The sequence below is a fragment of the Micrasema longulum genome, unplaced genomic scaffold (genome assembly GCF_059751315.1).
Source record: "Micrasema longulum isolate JH-2025_06_02 unplaced genomic scaffold, ASM5975131v1 h1tg002652l, whole genome shotgun sequence".
Lineage (NCBI taxonomy): Eukaryota > Metazoa > Arthropoda > Insecta > Trichoptera > Brachycentridae > Micrasema > Micrasema longulum.
Genome location: NW_028279787.1, coordinates 1 through 16,345, shown reverse-complemented (window position 1 = coordinate 16,345; position 16,345 = coordinate 1). Strand labels below are relative to the sequence as shown.

Sequence of the window (16,345 nt, the reverse complement as noted above, 5' to 3'; positions counted from 1 at the left end):
TTTAGAAGCAATTAAAAAAGAGTGAATCTTCTATTGTGTACTGTTTTTATATTCAAGTAGGTATGAATTAATATTTCAAAACTTTATTATGAGACCACTTGAATATAATATGTATTTTAAACAATACTATTATAATATAGTTTCATTAAACACAGGTTTTTAAAGTTACGGGTGTAGTTCTGTTATAAGCTTATTGGATTATTAGTTGTTAACATAATAACGCTAGAGTTACCAAGTACATATTTATACAAATATATCTGGGCAGATGTAGTCATCCTGGTATGTAATGAAAAGACCCATGCGAAAAATACCAATTATCTGTTTATCAATAAACTGTTTCATTATGCTGTCTTTTAATAATCGCAGTGTGATTTCTTTTGATAATTGCATGTAATTAATATTTCTGAAAATATTCATTAGCTTCAGTACTATGACATAAACATGTATTTTTTTTTTAACAAAATTATGAGATTATGTTAAGAGCAAAAACGCCGCTGTCCATCACTGTTTTTGGGAAGACAAACAAAATTAGTAACAAAAATAATATTTCTTTTAAGTTCAATCTGCACATTGAAATTAAATCGTTTTCTCGCTACCTATCATGCCACGCACAAGTTGAACTCACTGGGAATCGAACCACAGGTCTTAACCACGACACCACGGAGGCTGCCTTGGCCTTTCTAAAAATAGTGATCATGGACAATGGCGTTTTTGCTTTAAACTTAAATTTTATTTATGGATCTATCCGAGCACACTTATCTCCTTCATTTTTTAATACTAACATTTAAGGTAAAAAAATATTTCTTCACACCTGCGGGGTCCTGCCATTCAGATGATGATCTTTTGGCTTTATTCGGCAGCACTTGAAGGGACCCAGGATTGACGTAGAAGGAGGTGAGTGCTGGCTAGCGATAAGGTTTTCTGGAGGCGTCTGATGATTTTCACATAATCCACTTAGGAGCGGATGTGGACATTCTCTATGTAACATAGTTTTTAGCGAGGAATATTACTGAATAGTCGTCTGAAGATTTGTCGGGTTTCATGAACTTTGCAACCTCTATTTATGTGCTCTACATATAAAATGAATACATTATGGTGCATAGGGCAGCATTGGTGCATTATTCTCTGTATATCTCAAACCTTTTGTGTCAGTTCATGAACTATAAAATATTGCCGTGTAAAAACAGCTAATTAACATTTTATGGCAAAAATTTAATCTGAGACTTCTTGCATGCCAGGAAGATGCGCTGACAACTAGATAATATAGATAGTACTGAATAGATAATACTTCTTGATTTTCGTTTAAAAAATATTGATAAGCCATTGGGTGACAGGATTGGGGTTAGAAATAAAAATAAGTATGTTATGTAAATAGGTGTTAAATTTTTATTTATTCAATTGACAATACTGCCAAAGGTGATAAATTAAACAATATAGCTGTGATCATGACATGAATATATGTGAGCATTAAAATAACATTGAAAACATGAATTGAGACGCGTGTTAAAACATAAATTAAATAATAACTGTTGATATCAACAATGTTCTTATATCACTGGAAATAACAATAAGCTAAGAAGTGTTACAAATGCAAGTATTAGTTGTTCATCCAGATGAAGTAAAAATACTTAAGCGATAATTTCATAATATTAAAAATAAGATTAATGTCCGATTATCCATCTAGTTCACCACTGTGACAGGCATCTTCGTAGCTTTTGCCCTGAGACTGTTCAGGGTTGAGGCGGATCATGTCGTCGATGCGGAGAATGGTGATGGCCGCTTCTGTGGCGAATTTGAGAGCCTTAATTTTGGACATCTCTGGCTCCAGGACTCCTGCATCTCTGTTGTTTATCACAATACCCTTGTAGAGATCTAGACCAATCCATTTGTAGTCTGACTGATCGGCCTGCAATAAAAATAAAATAATTATAAGAGAGTTGTCAGAATTTTATAGAATCGAGATGTGGTTGTGTGGCTAGTGTTGCGGACTCACAAATCAGAGGTCTGAGGTTCGAACCCCCTTCTACCCTAACTTGCTTCACATTTTGTAATAGTGAGTTATTTACAACTTGTTGAAAATGGTCCCGAAATCAAAATTTTAGAATAAAACATAAGAATGCAAATACATATTTCTTTAACACTCTACGTGTCATAAATATTGTGTGTCTCTGGGCAAAATAAATAATAATGTGAAAACCAGAACCAGAACATGGACGAGCATTTTTGAGTGAGATTCTGGGTTCTATTTCTGGCAATTGGAAGTACCAATTCAATGCTCTATGCATCATAAGAAGTGGATAAGGGAATTATGATGATATGTGATAATAAATAGTTTCTTGAAAAGTTAATAAAATGTTTAGGTTCTACTCCAAAGAAAAAATAAATTCTGAACAGTGTTCCTAATTTAAGTCATAAGGGTAAAACAAATTATGTAATGGTTTATTTTACTTAAGCTATGGTTTCCTAGGAAAGCGGTGCCATTACCTAGCGGCCATAATATGCCGTGATGCGGTGGGCATAATAAAATGCCCGTCTCAACGGTGTCCAGAGATGTAAGCTTAAAGAAAGCAGTGTCATTTGACAACTCACCTTTCAACAATTTACGCTGTTATAAGTGCTCACAATCTGTCATATTTTTAAGTGGTCATTATTATGTGGAAATCAATTACATCGAAATAATATCATTATAGGAAATGTTTCGAAATAGAAAAACAATATTATAATAGATGATAAACTTTTTTCTGTAGCAAATAAACAATTTTTTACTATTCATATACAATTAATTACAGTAATCAGTTTGTTATTTACATTATATTATATCTGATATCTCAAGTGATGTCCGGATATTTATTCACAAATTTGGTTTTAAATGGGCTTCTTTGCAGTCTTTGCTCTTCACATTACATAAAGCTTCACGATTTTTTACAAAAACAATCATCATTTTGTCAATTTCACATCACTTTAGTACTCATTCTGACAGCATTGACAGGCAACAATGTTCACAGCTACACGAGAACAAACCATTTGAAGAATGTCTGCACCGCTAAGACGGCCGTCCTGCAAATGGCGGCATCGATGTTTGTCGTTCTGTTCACAATCAACAGTCTCAAGGAAACAAGCATCATTGGTTTGTACAGACGTTTTAATGACGCCATCCACCACCACCAAACAGCCACTAAATGACAGTACCGCTTTCTTAGGAAACCATAGCTTTAGGGGTGTAAAACTCGGATGAAGAAAAATGTTCTGTATATCTCAGACAGGAAACTAAAATGCCAATTAAAATGTTTATTTTTTAGTGTAAATGCAAAAAGATTTTAGCTGTTATTTACAAAAACGATTCTGTTTTTTTCTAGTATATTTATTATTTAATTAGTATGAAATTTGTTTTGAATTGTAAATAGGAAATCTTACCTTTGTTTGGCTAGCATTGTGATAAGCTCTCAACTTAGCTACTAGATCTGTGGCATCAAGGGCAGCGTTCACAGCCAGGGTCTTGGGAATAACCAGGAGAGACTGAGCAAATTGGGCAATCGCCAACTGTTCACGTGATCCCTACAAATAAATATTAACTTTTAATAAGATTATATTTTGTGTTTTAAAGAAATGCATTGTTTTGTCAAAGTCTAATAGAAAAACAAGAAACACATATATTTTTTTCAATTCCTTTCTCTTGAACAATTTGTTCCATACAGCATTAAAAAAATTTGCCAATGATATTTATACATGATTCAATATTGTTTAGTTCTTTAACATTAGAAAATAAATTTTCTATCAGATATTATTTTGCTTAAGACTCGAAAGAGATTGAAAAACAGATGATGCATAAAAACAAAGGCCGTTGAACAATACAGTATAAAAATAACTGTTAAAGAAATTCACAAGTTATTGATAAATTAAAGGCATAGTTTGATTCAATTAATTGAAAGTACTAAAACTAAAGACAAAATCTTATTTTTATAATGAACTAAAAGTTTATTTAAGTTTCTTAACAACAGAAAAACTGATGAAAATACAATTGTCAAATCTCACCAGAGTTGTGGCAAAGTTTTCCAGATATATGGATAGAGCGGCTTCCACGCAACCTCCACCCGGGACCACCTTCTTCCCCTCGCACACCCTCTTCACGACACACAGAGCATCGTGCACCGAGCGCTCCATTTCGTCGCAGTATGTGTCACTGGGACCGCGGAGGATTATGGAAGCGGCGGTGTGTGCTTTGGGACTGCAAGTAAAAAAACATTTTATTATAACAAGTAGAAAGCAGTTAAAGGATAACAACTCTATTCTAATAACAAACTTATCATTAATTTATTTTAATGGCACAAATGCCTCTCACAAAATACACATTTTCTTAGTATTTGTACATATGTAATGGAAACCAATATTTAGTGATAGAACGTCCAGAGTTTTGCTGGCTGGACTTTGCGATCTACCGGTAAGGTGCACATTTTCTTATTATATTTCAAGAAACTCAGTTTTGTTGAATATGTAATGCATTTCTTTTTCTGTTCTGTTTTTGAACCATGTTTCTGCGTCTCTAGTCTAGCTGTAATGTCTGTGAATATAATCTATCTAAATCTTTCAGGACACGACTCTGGACGTTCTATCAATAACAGACAAACGGATCAGAACTGTGAATTTCATACAGGAATTTCCTTTTTTTTTTAAATAAAATATTTTGATAGAGGACTATCATAGCTAACAACAGAATTGCAATAACAATCTGCAATAGCGGAACACTTTATAGACACGGGACATCTTTTTGCCATCGAACCAAAAATTTTGAATACTACTACAATTTACAGTTAACAAATAATAAGGTAATAGGAAAATATCACATACTACAAATACCGAAAAAAATACATGAAATGGATATTGTGGAGAAATGTTCTTATACACAACTTATACAAAATATGTCCTTACAAAAACGGGACTTGTTTGGCCTTATAATTGTGACGATGTTCTATTCGAATTTAAATGGTCACAAACAAAGTTTAAAATTTACATGAATTGTGATGTATTAGGGACATGGCCAATGCAATGGACAACTTTCGTGGGAATTAAAAATTATAAAAATATATTTTATGCTACTAATAAGTAGTAAGAACTTTTTTCTCAACAGAAACTTTTATTTTAGACTCTTATTAATTTAAAATTGTAAAAAAAAAAAAGATTTTCTCTATTGAAATACACAAACACCTAAATAACATAAACAAAGACGACGGGCTGAAATTAAAATCAACATGGTTCTCAGCGCTACACACTAAAAAGATGACACGGAATATGCCTACTGTCGACTGTGACACAGTAGTAATTACTAGTACATAAACACATATTTTCTCTACAAAATACACAGTTTACCCTGAAGATGGCTCCTGGAATGGTAGCCGAAACGTCGGAATGAATCCAACAGGCCATAAAAATGCTCCAGTGGGTTGACGAGCTTCATTATTCAGAGCAGCCTAAATACAGTGAAATTATTGTAAAAAAAAAAAAAATTCTAACCCTTTGATAAGAAGTAACTCTTCGTCACAAACAAATTCTTGTACAACCTCTGCTGCTTCCCCAATCATCTTAACATCGAAGGTTTCTTCGCCTGGAAAGAAAACATATGTAATTTTAATAAGAAAAAAAATGTGCATTTTCTTAGCGTAAATGATAAAAAATCATCTCTATTGCAATAATTACCTACATCAAAATGAAGAGAAAATATGGTAGGATGAGAGGGTAAGGTCCTTAAATAAAAAAATAAAAAACAATACGGCACTATAGAAATTACTGCAATACATATGCATTTTTACATAAAACATAGTAATTTGATAATTGTAAATACAATGTACAAACAGTATACCCCCTAACAGTGCAAAAATTTCCAATAGCAAAATATCTCAGTAAATGTAAACTAAGAAACCGAAGACTTTATAAAATTAGCATCATTTCCAGCAAATCCTTAATGAATTAAATCCAACATTTGTCTATAAAGATACATAAATTTGGACATACTCAAAACATAAAATATTTTTATGTACTAATTTAGAATTTGAAAGATGGGATTGATAAAAATATTGGGAATCTTAAATGAATTTATTTTCCTTTCAAAATTGAAAATGTTGATTCAAAATTTGAAAATGCTGTGTAGGATTTACCCAATAATCATACCACTATTCCTACCCGATGGTGCATAGGGCACTATACTGGAAACCAAATGCAGTATATTTCGAGCATCTGTTATTTGAAGGCAAAAGGATCAGTCTTACGCTTCAGGTATCAGCCCAGGGACAGTTAAATATTATAGTATAAAACCACCTTTAAAACAGATGTTTCACAATCCTGCCAGGAATCGAACCCAGGACCTGCAGGATGGCAGGCGAATACGTCAACTACTACACTAAGAGGCCAACTTTATCCACACTCACTTTCCTTCTTCAGGATTTTTACATAAGAGTAGCCATCGAGTCGAAAACATGCTTCCAGGTTTTGGTTCTATTTTCCAAACAGAACTGTATTCTTCATTCGCCTATTCACAGAAAAGGTGTCCACAAATAAACAAATCTGTCATAGTATAAAACCTAAATCAATTTAGGAATTACATTTAAGGAAATTACACGCTGGACCATAAGAAAAAGCATGAGCAGAAAATAAATACTGCAGAAATGAAGATGCTCAGATGGTCCGCAGGTGTTATAACAGGATTGAAAAGATAAAAAATGAACATGTTCGTGGTAGTTTTGGGGTCACGCATATCCCAGAGAAACTAAAAGAGACTAGACTCCGATGGTACGGACGTGTTACTGACAAAATGATGATCACATGGTCAGAAGCGAAAACTCAAGGTTGTCCATATTCAATCGTCAATATTACGAGGGACCCAAGGAAAAAACAGCTGATCAGTGGATGACACCAAGTAGAAAGACTTGGAGCCCGCAGGACAGACCCTAGGTGAACTGGGAAGAGGCAAGGAAGAAGATTTAAGCTACATACCTTCTAAATTGGTCAAGGATGTGAGGTATTTAGCTCCAGTTGCTTTGGCGATCCTCTTTAGATCGGCTTTCTTACATCTCCTGACAGCCATGGCTCCGGCCTCCACGAAGTACTTGAGGCAGAGATCGTCTATTCCGCCCGAGCACAAAATCACGTTCACTCCGGTGGCCAGAATCTTCTCTATCCTTTCCTTAGTGATATCGAGCTCACGGGCACGGATGGCTTCTAACTTCTCGGGATCTGTTACAAGAACCTGTGGTGAAGAATATAAAAAAAATATTACAGAGACATAATATTTAAAAACCCACATATAAAAGTTTAAATGATATTTTTAGATAATCTTAAGAATTATATAAAATATTCATCTAAACTATGTGACGTAATAAATGTATGACAGAAATAAAATAATTAAAATAAAAATAAAAAAACATTTTTGACAAGTGGACATTGTTTCCTGGCTTATCTAGGTAGTGTTGTGAATGGGAGGGAATTTCGGCTGTGTACCTTTATAGAATGTACATATTATGTGATGTTGTAATATAAAGCAACAATATTGTCTCAAACTTTAAATATTGTTGTTTAACATAATTTTTTATTATTTGTATGATGATAGTATTGGTGACGGAAAAAACTATTGATTTGTTTTTACCTGAACTCCCATCTTCATCTTGGCCTTTTGCAGTGAGAAGTCAAGGCAGGCGATCTTCGCATCTACAATTTTCTTCACCATAGCTTGTGAGGCAACAGTGCAGTTAAGGGCATATCCATTTACGAGGATACTCTCTCTTGTACTCTTTCCGTGAGCCTTCAACACGTTCACTGACTTAATGGGGTACAAAACATTTCCTTTGGGATCAACTGTTTTCACTGCGTTAGCTGCATCCACAACCATTTCAGAAAAGAAGTTTGCATCACTGAACATAATTGATTAAGAAAACATCATGGAAAAGAGTTTCAAATTTAATGACTTTTTAGACATTTTTCTATATATTTTTTTCAGTTTCATACACTCTCATGACAGTTAAATTTTTTTTGTTCCACCATTTTTGTAAGATTTTCACATTTTTTTAAATTACTTCATTCTATATAAAATTTCCATACATAAATCATCTCTACACATTACGAAGACTAAATATGCTGTATTATATAAAAATAAATAAATGCAACTTACCTCAGAACAGGGATAAACCTTACCTAGTGAGGATGAATAGTATCTAATATGCTTATAATTTAATTTAAATTTAATTTTACATAATTGTACCACATCTAATCTTTTTTTTAAACAAATGTTTATTGAATTTTTTTTTACAAAATAAGTATAAAATTACAAATGTTTTGTACATACATAATAAATAATAACGTTTCTGCCTCTATAATAGAGTAAAAACTCGTGTTTAGAAAGGGAGTTCGTTTTACATTCATTTTTATATATGCATTACCCGGTGCGGTGTAGTCAATACACATGCAAAAGTCAGAGATTCAAAATCGGAAAAAAATTATATTCATAGGCAATTACTTCAATTATTTTTAGTGATAATATTTTTAATCTACTTGCTAAAAATATGAAAAACAAAAAACATTAGCTGACGCTTGCAGCACGAGCAATAGGACCTCCTTAATGACTCTCTAAGATCTACTGAACTGGCTACATGCCTATTGGCCTTATATCGATTTGAAAGCACTCATCCAGGGTTCTGGTCCTCTTTCACTCACAAAACTGTATTCTTCACTTGCCTGAACACATAATTTCTTGTACAAACATACAGATAAATGAGGGCATTGGAAGCAAAGATAGCAAACTCCCGTTTTGGTGTTTTCGAGAAAAATAACAAAAACTGCTACACTAATGCCAAAGAGTCTTTATGTTAGAAATGTTAATTTCACTGAATTTAAACATTAAGATACTAATAAATTAGCTTTAATAGAAACACGAATTCAAAAAACTTTCTTAATATTTTTATGGCACGGATATTTAGAAAATTTAAATTTTAAGCCTGTCATTGGTCGAATAAAATGGCTGATGAATATTGCTATGTTTGCTTCCAAACACTATTTTCAAACCATCAGAAGTGTGATTTTAAACTACATTTGCAACACAACTCATGATTTTTATAAAAGTAAAGTTGATAAACTACGAATGACATCATAACCAGAAAAAATATTATTTTGGAGGTTGCTATCTTTGCTTCCATTGCCCTCAACTATTCACTTAAAAGTAGGCGCAGTGAATGGTTTGTTAATAGATTACAAGAGTATCACGTGCGGAAGATTAACAAAAAAACGGTTAAGAACCGTCGTAATATTTATAATTGTAAAGCAGTAAGTTAAAAAGGATACGCTCCAATGATCTTTGAAGACATGGAAGTTTTGGCGCAGTTGAGGATGCACTCCCTTCCGAGAGCTTCTGTGGGGATGGAGAGGTTATCTGTGATGTACTTGCAAGCTTCCTTACACGCTAATCTGTAGCCAGAGATAATACTGGTGGGGTGGATCTTTTGTTTTACCATGTCATCAGCGTTCTGGAATCAATTCGATTAGTAATGTAAAAATAAAGTTAGTACACCGAAAGATAATTCTATTTAAATTAGGATTCAAAGACGTAAAAACGAACAAAGAAAAAAAAGGCTAGCATTCCTCCTTGGAACGTGTTGTTTAGTGATGCACACATTTGAAATAGTAGTACCTTCGATAAAAATAAAAATGGCTAAGACGCTTGCTTTAAATACAGGGATTCTAGGTTTAATTCCCGTTGAAATCACAACAATTGAATATGATTCAATTTTTGTGATTTTTACTTTAGATGTTAGATATTGAAAATAAATTCCAAATTTTAGGAAAAATACAGTGAAACTTATAAAAGCCCAATATATAGATTTTGTGCTAATATAAAAAAAGTTAGTATGGTCTTTTATCTGTACTCTGTTTAGCATAGCAAAGTTCAACTTACCACATTTATGAGGAAGTTCAGTGGTTTTTCTCATTTGTTAAGAGACTATTAAACTAAGTTATTATTTTTTTTAATGTATCATATTATCAGCCATAATTTTTTTAAAGTTTTGTAATTTTTATATTGCCCCGCTTGTGAAGTCACAAGTTCTAGTCGGAGAGTTCTGATGATTGGCGAGTTGGCTTCCCAGAAACTGGAAATCTATCACAACACTATCGATTGATTCTTAAGAATTTGTGGAGTAGTTCTTTTTTTTATACGTTTTTGAAAACTTTGCGATACAAAATTTTTACCGTGTGCAAGAAAGCATTTTCAATATCTGTAGAAATAATGACTTCCTCATTAAAAGGTTCTTTACATTTCACTGCAAACACACCAAACAATAAGGCGACTGGATGATAATTTGAAATTAACAACTCTTGTTCATGGAACATTTTGTATTCTCGGACCCTCTTTTTCTTGTAATTATGACAGTTATTTACCCTTTTTTGAACATTGAGAATCACAACCCAAGTTAACACAAATAATAAATTATATCAGGCCATAAATACCTTAAGTAGCTCGGCAGCAAGAATAACAACTGAAGTAGTTCCATCTCCCACTTCCTCATCTTGTAGTTGAGCCAGCTCAACCAGTACCTTGGCGGCCGGGTGCTCTACTTCCAGAAGCCTGAAAATACAAGTATTTTATTTTATTATTAAAGAAAATAGATAAAACGAACTTTAATATGCCGACCAGTTTCAGAACATGACTTTTTCTTTGTCACAGCGCTAAATACTTTAAATTAGACCAAATAACAAGTAGACACCTAAAATACATTATCTGCTGTTGAGTGTTCAATGTTTAGTGTCCTGGCTACGAATTCTTAGAAAAGGAATAAGGATAGAAAGTAGGATCGGGTTGAACAATATTTAAAAAAATAAATTGTAAAGGTATTTTAGTAATGTTAAGACTTGACAAAGGAAAAGTCATACTCTGAAACCGGTCAGCGTATTTAAATTTATTCTAGATATTTGACACAAAGAAAATACGTATGAAGTTATATTATTTACCATAATTCACAAAGTTAGTTCTTCAAATATTGATTTTAAAACTATTATTATATTGATTGATTGATCGATCGATTTGGTGTTTATTTTGTAGAACTCCATATTTAAACTTATAATATTAGAAATCAAACACTGATTTGAGTCTACTGAACACTTTATTTATTTTTACAAATATAAAAACAAAAATTTAGTGACAATTGTTTCACCTTGTTAGGGCATTTTCAAACGAATGTGAAGATTAGATGGATTGAATGTCCTTATAATTCAAGTGGCAAATAAAAGTAATCTTACATTTATTTTTTGCACCACAACAGGCCAGGAGGCCCAATTACAGTGGTGAATTACATATCACAGAACACCCAGGCTTGAGAAAAATCACATTTTTATTTTTGTGTTCTCACCGGGAATCGAACCCGGAACCTTCCGTGCGTGAGTCAAGCGTCTTGACCGCTACACCATGGAGGCCGCTGCGTAATCTTATGAAATATAGCATGAACATCAATCATAATTGCGGCGAAAACCAATAGTTAAGGGCAAGGCTAAGTGTTTAAAATAGGTAATGGGGAATTTAGGTATTTATATTTGAATTTCGGAAAAATTTATAACAAAGTAAGTATTTATTGACAAACATGTATGTATTGTAAGATAATTAATGAAGCTTTATAGTTTTATATCTGTAGATAATATTGTGGAAAATATATCAATAATATTATTATAGGTTGGTGTTCTATATAATTTTAATGCACAATTGAAATGTTATGAAGAAATTTATATGAACATAAATGTATTTTTACACAATATTTATATTTTAAGATAAGTACCTTGAATTGAATTATATAACTATATAAAGACATTCAATCCATCTAATTTTCAGGTTCGTTTGAAAATGCCCCAACAAGGCGAAACAATTTTCACAAAATTTTTGTTTTTATATTTGTAAAAATAAAATAAAGTCTTTAGTAGATTCAAATCAGTGTTTGATTTTTTTATCAATAACAAATAAAAATACATATTACAACTAAATACAATTTTTTACATTAAATTAAATACATATATTTACATTAACGTTTCCCATTACGTAAAAGAAATAAACAATTCTTGTGTACATAATGGGGAGTGACGTCTTACAATAGATTATTTTATTTTAATCAATAATATTTTTAGAATAACACAAATAAATTACAAAAAAGATATAAACGATGTTTTCAGTCAGTGTTACATAAGAAGAATTATAGATGTAATTTTTTACTTCTTTCTTAAATATATTGTATTCCTGACTGTACTTTTTATTATCTTTGTTCATTTCATTAAAGAAAAATATTCCTCTGTAAGTATAATGATGTGCAGTAGTTGTTTTTAATTTAGGAATTGAGATATTACCACCTGTTCTAGGTCGCGTACTTACGTTTTGAGACCTAGAAATACTACTAAATATTTTATCTTTATGTATTTGAAGCAAACAATTCTTTTTATATAGCAATTTTATATATAAAACCTTAATTTTTTAAATGATTGAACAGTGGGAAAAGTGGACGGTTTTTCAAAATAACTTTTAAAATTAATTTTTGTATTTTTTCAACCGGTAAAATATTTGTTTTAAAAGCACCACCCCATGCGATTATTCCGTACTGAAATATGGATTGGGCGAATGCAAAGTAAATTGATTTTAATTTTTCGATGGTTAATATATTCCTTAATCTAATAAATACATATATAAGTTTTCTCATTCTATTTACAAAATTATTGATTTGCTCCTTCCATTCCTTCATTTCTTATAAGTATACTATTATTAAATATCCTCGACAGAAATCCTTAACTGAGTAAGTCAAATTTGACCACTTTACAGGAGAGGGAAAAAAAATATTTCTTTAATGTGTGTTTAGTAATACTATGGCAAACAATTATTTTTAACATTTAAATCTTACAATATTTTGAGTGTGTCCAAATGTTTATAGACAAAAGACTTGATTTCACGTTCTAAGGAGTCATTAAGATGAACAAATTATAATAGGGATGGAGAACATTTAAGAGAAGGAAGTATAGAAGTCTAGGCATTTACAGGGCTTATGACCTGTCATTGGCTGGTTTAAGTGGCCACTTTACACACTGTGTAACATTCACCATTTTACCTATGTTGTAACATCCATATTTCTTCAATTCTTCCATCTGTTGACATGCGTGAAGTTAAAGAGCTGAAACCTTTTTTCTTGTGAAGAGATTTATCATTATTTATGGTCATAAGCCCTGTAAATGCCTAAACTTCCATATTCCATTCTATAAAATGTTCTCCACCCCTGTTGTAATTTTTGTAATTTGTTAATCTTAATGACTCCCTAGGGGGTGAAATCCAGTTTTAAGTTTACAAACATTTGGACAAATTCAAAATATTGTAATAAAGCTAATTGGTCCAAGATGTTTAAAATTGGAAAATTGTTATCAGGTGTTGCCTAGTATGTAAAATAATTTGATTACGTGAATCTCTTTACGACAATGAAGGTTTCAGCCCTATACTATACTATACTAAAATCAACAGATGGAAGAATGAAGAAATATGGATTATTAAACATGGGCAAAATGGTAAATATAACACAGTGTGTAAAGTGGCCACTTAAACCAGCCAATGGCAGGTCATAAGCTCTGTAAATGCCTAGACTTCTTTATTCCCACCTCTAAAATGTTCTCCATCCCTGTTGTAATTTTAGGCTTCAGACTCCCCAAAACAAGAATCCAGGCAACTCAAAACAATCTGCATCATAAAGGACTTAAGATGTTTAATGAGTTGCCAAAAGAAATTATAGGTGCTGGGTCTATCGCATCGTTTTGTGGGTTTGGCGATGATTTTAATTAAAAACAAACATACACATAGGTAGATAAGAGTGTCGACGGAAAGCATCTGGATTTTAAAAAATGTTTTGTTTTTGAAATTATTTTTGTAAATATATATTGTTGTACAACTATCTAAACAAATAAATTACAATTTGTCAAATTAAATCTTACTTTATGTATAATGTTTTTACTAGTTATGTTTGATTATATTTACAGCCAAATGGCAAAACTGGGTGACTTAGGCAGTGATGTTACATATACGGTGACATATTGCCGTCGGCATACTCAGGATGCAGTTTTATACTACTAATAAAAAAACCTTCAAAACATTCACATTAGTAAATGATATAATATATCTTGTTAGAAATTGTATCGACTTTTTAGTTTCGTATAATAAGTGTTAGTAGTGCTACGGTGTTGGAGTCAGGGCATGTCTCCGAAGCCTTTGATCGTACTGAAGTCTACACAGAGCATGTGGTATCTTGATAAAATTGTTATTTTGACTATCGTATGAATTTTCTTGGATACCCTATCAAAAAAAGGATCTTCTGAGTGTGTACATTCTATTATTTTCTAAATGCTAATGACCGGCGTAGTAGAAACAATAAATTGTACATTTTTTCAGACTATGCAAATCAATTTATGATATGCCACAAAAACTTGAGAACTAGACATACTAAAGACTTCGTAAAATGAAATATGGTAAATATTAGGAATTATGGGCCAAAAATACTTACTTTAAAATGGTGGCACCATCATTTGTGACAGTAACATCCCCAATATCATCAACGAGCATTTTATCTAATCCAACTGGTCCCAATGAGCTTTTGACAATATTCGCGATAGCACACGCTGCCATAACTACAAAATAAAAGAAATATTAGATAGGTATATCCAAGGCGCGTCGAATTGGACAAAATTACGCCTACTCAAAAGAGGATAGGTTAGAAATTTTGAATAGACACAAAGAAGTAAGTGCAACACAAAGTAAAGTCGAAACTACATGTAAGGATAATTTAGCAATAGTAAATCAAAATACTTTCAGGATTTTATTGAAAAAGGAGCAAAACATCATCACAATGACAATCGGCGAAGCATGTGATACACCTCGTGCACTATGGGCTGGGTGTTAACTGAATATTTTGAAATAAAATAAAAGCTGATTCATAATTATACCATTTTGCGTTCGGACAGAACTCCCGGTCGTTCTAGTGCCCGCTACAGACAAAGCACTTGCAAGAGTCGACATTTTTTATTTAAAAAATAAATATTCGAGAACTTCCTTCTAGAAACAAATGCGTGACGGAAACGAAGGGAACAAACTCACAGACGAAAGAAAACAGATGACTATTAGACAAGAGACAAGCGAAGTTCAACGCCTGCGTACCATAAGCAACGAAATAATATATTGGACATAAACAATCGATTATATATTTTTTTTTTTCGTTAAAAAGTATCTACCCAGCTGATTTTAGTTAACAAATATAATACTTTCAGAAGCAGAATAAAAATTGATATCTTTTAAACTATTGCATTACCTTTTTGAGAAGTTAAGAAGGCTATAAAAAAGAAGAATAATAAATGGCTTTGCTTTGTTTTTTGCTGTTCGTCAAACTACGAAGATTATAAATTATTTTTAAAAAACATACCAAAACCTTTACTCTCTATTCATTGATGTCAAATAAGATTTATTGTTGTCAGTATTTTTGAAAAAACGTTTTTTTCTTTATATTTAATACATTCATTTTGAATAAAAAAAGGATTATGTTAAAACTTCTTTATTCATAAAAAAATATTTTAAAACAAATAATAAACCATTAATATGCTTTGTACATTCTCAAGTGATCAGATATCCATGTGCTAACAGCAGAGACTCTCGTCCACACTCCAGGGTATCCAGGCTTCCCACAGCCCATTCCCCAAGACGTTATTCCTATGAATATTCCTTCAGCGACAAGAGGACCACCGGAGTCTCCATAGCAGGCATCTTCCCCGTGGATCCAGCACAAATCATTCTGTTGGTAACAAAATGTCCATTGTCGGCATATACTTTCTTGCAATCGTTGAAGTTAGTTACAGGTATGGTAACTTTGCGAAGTGATGCGACTAAAACTCCTTCTTCCTGTGAATAAAATTGTGTGTCCATTACTTTTTTCCATGTTTAAAAAATAATAAAATATTCGTATGGATAAAAAAAGTGGCCTATAACAAAATTATGGCTTTCCCCACATATCACTACATAAACTTATTTTTGTATAATATCAGAATAATACAGTGATAGATACTACATAATTTATTACAGTGCAGCTATGCCTGCCCGAATTTTGCTATCTACGTGTTGTTCATAATGATTTTTAAATTCTATATTTCGAATTAAGAATTATTGTGAAAAATATAAAGTATGTATTAAGAAAGTTTACAAATAAGTAATGATATATACATGTTTGGCTACACGGCATTTATTTTATCGGTAGCTCAACCAAACTTGTTCCATACTCGAAGAAGCATATTTTTTTCATTTTTAGTACCGTAAAAGCAA

At 32.2% G+C, this 16,345-nt stretch overlaps 1 protein-coding gene across 1 annotated transcript; it reads right to left on the bottom strand.

The window, feature by feature from the left end:
* Positions 1-1,363: 1,363 nt before the first annotated feature.
* On the bottom strand, positions 1,364-15,131 carry CCT1 (chaperonin containing TCP1 subunit 1). Its single transcript, XM_088240942.1, has 10 exons — positions 14,983-15,131; positions 14,544-14,667; positions 10,483-10,600; positions 9,322-9,503; positions 7,634-7,898; positions 6,985-7,237; positions 5,509-5,599; positions 4,033-4,225; positions 3,415-3,555; positions 1,364-1,906 (listed from the first exon to the last, which is right to left on the bottom strand). Exons 1-10 carry the CDS (start codon positions 15,053-15,055, stop codon positions 1,673-1,675), a joined length of 1,674 nt encoding a protein of 557 aa, XP_088097068.1. The 5' UTR covers positions 15,056-15,131; the 3' UTR covers positions 1,364-1,672.
* Positions 15,132-16,345: the final 1,214 nt, after the last annotated feature.

Bases quoted from the DNA above. Each gene is read 5' to 3' on its own strand.
- CCT1 (XM_088240942.1), bottom strand. From the start codon at position 15,055: ATGTCGACTCTTGCAAGTGCTTTGTCTGTAGCGGGCACTAGAACGACC. The intron at 7,899-9,321 runs GTATCCTTTTTA...AATTATGTTCAG, and splicing joins TCTTCAAAGATCATTGGAGC to TGATGCAAACTTCTTTTCTG. The intron at 7,238-7,633 runs GTAAAAACAAAT...TCTTCACCACAG, and splicing joins AGATGAAGATGGGAGTTCAG to GTTCTTGTAACAGATCCCGA.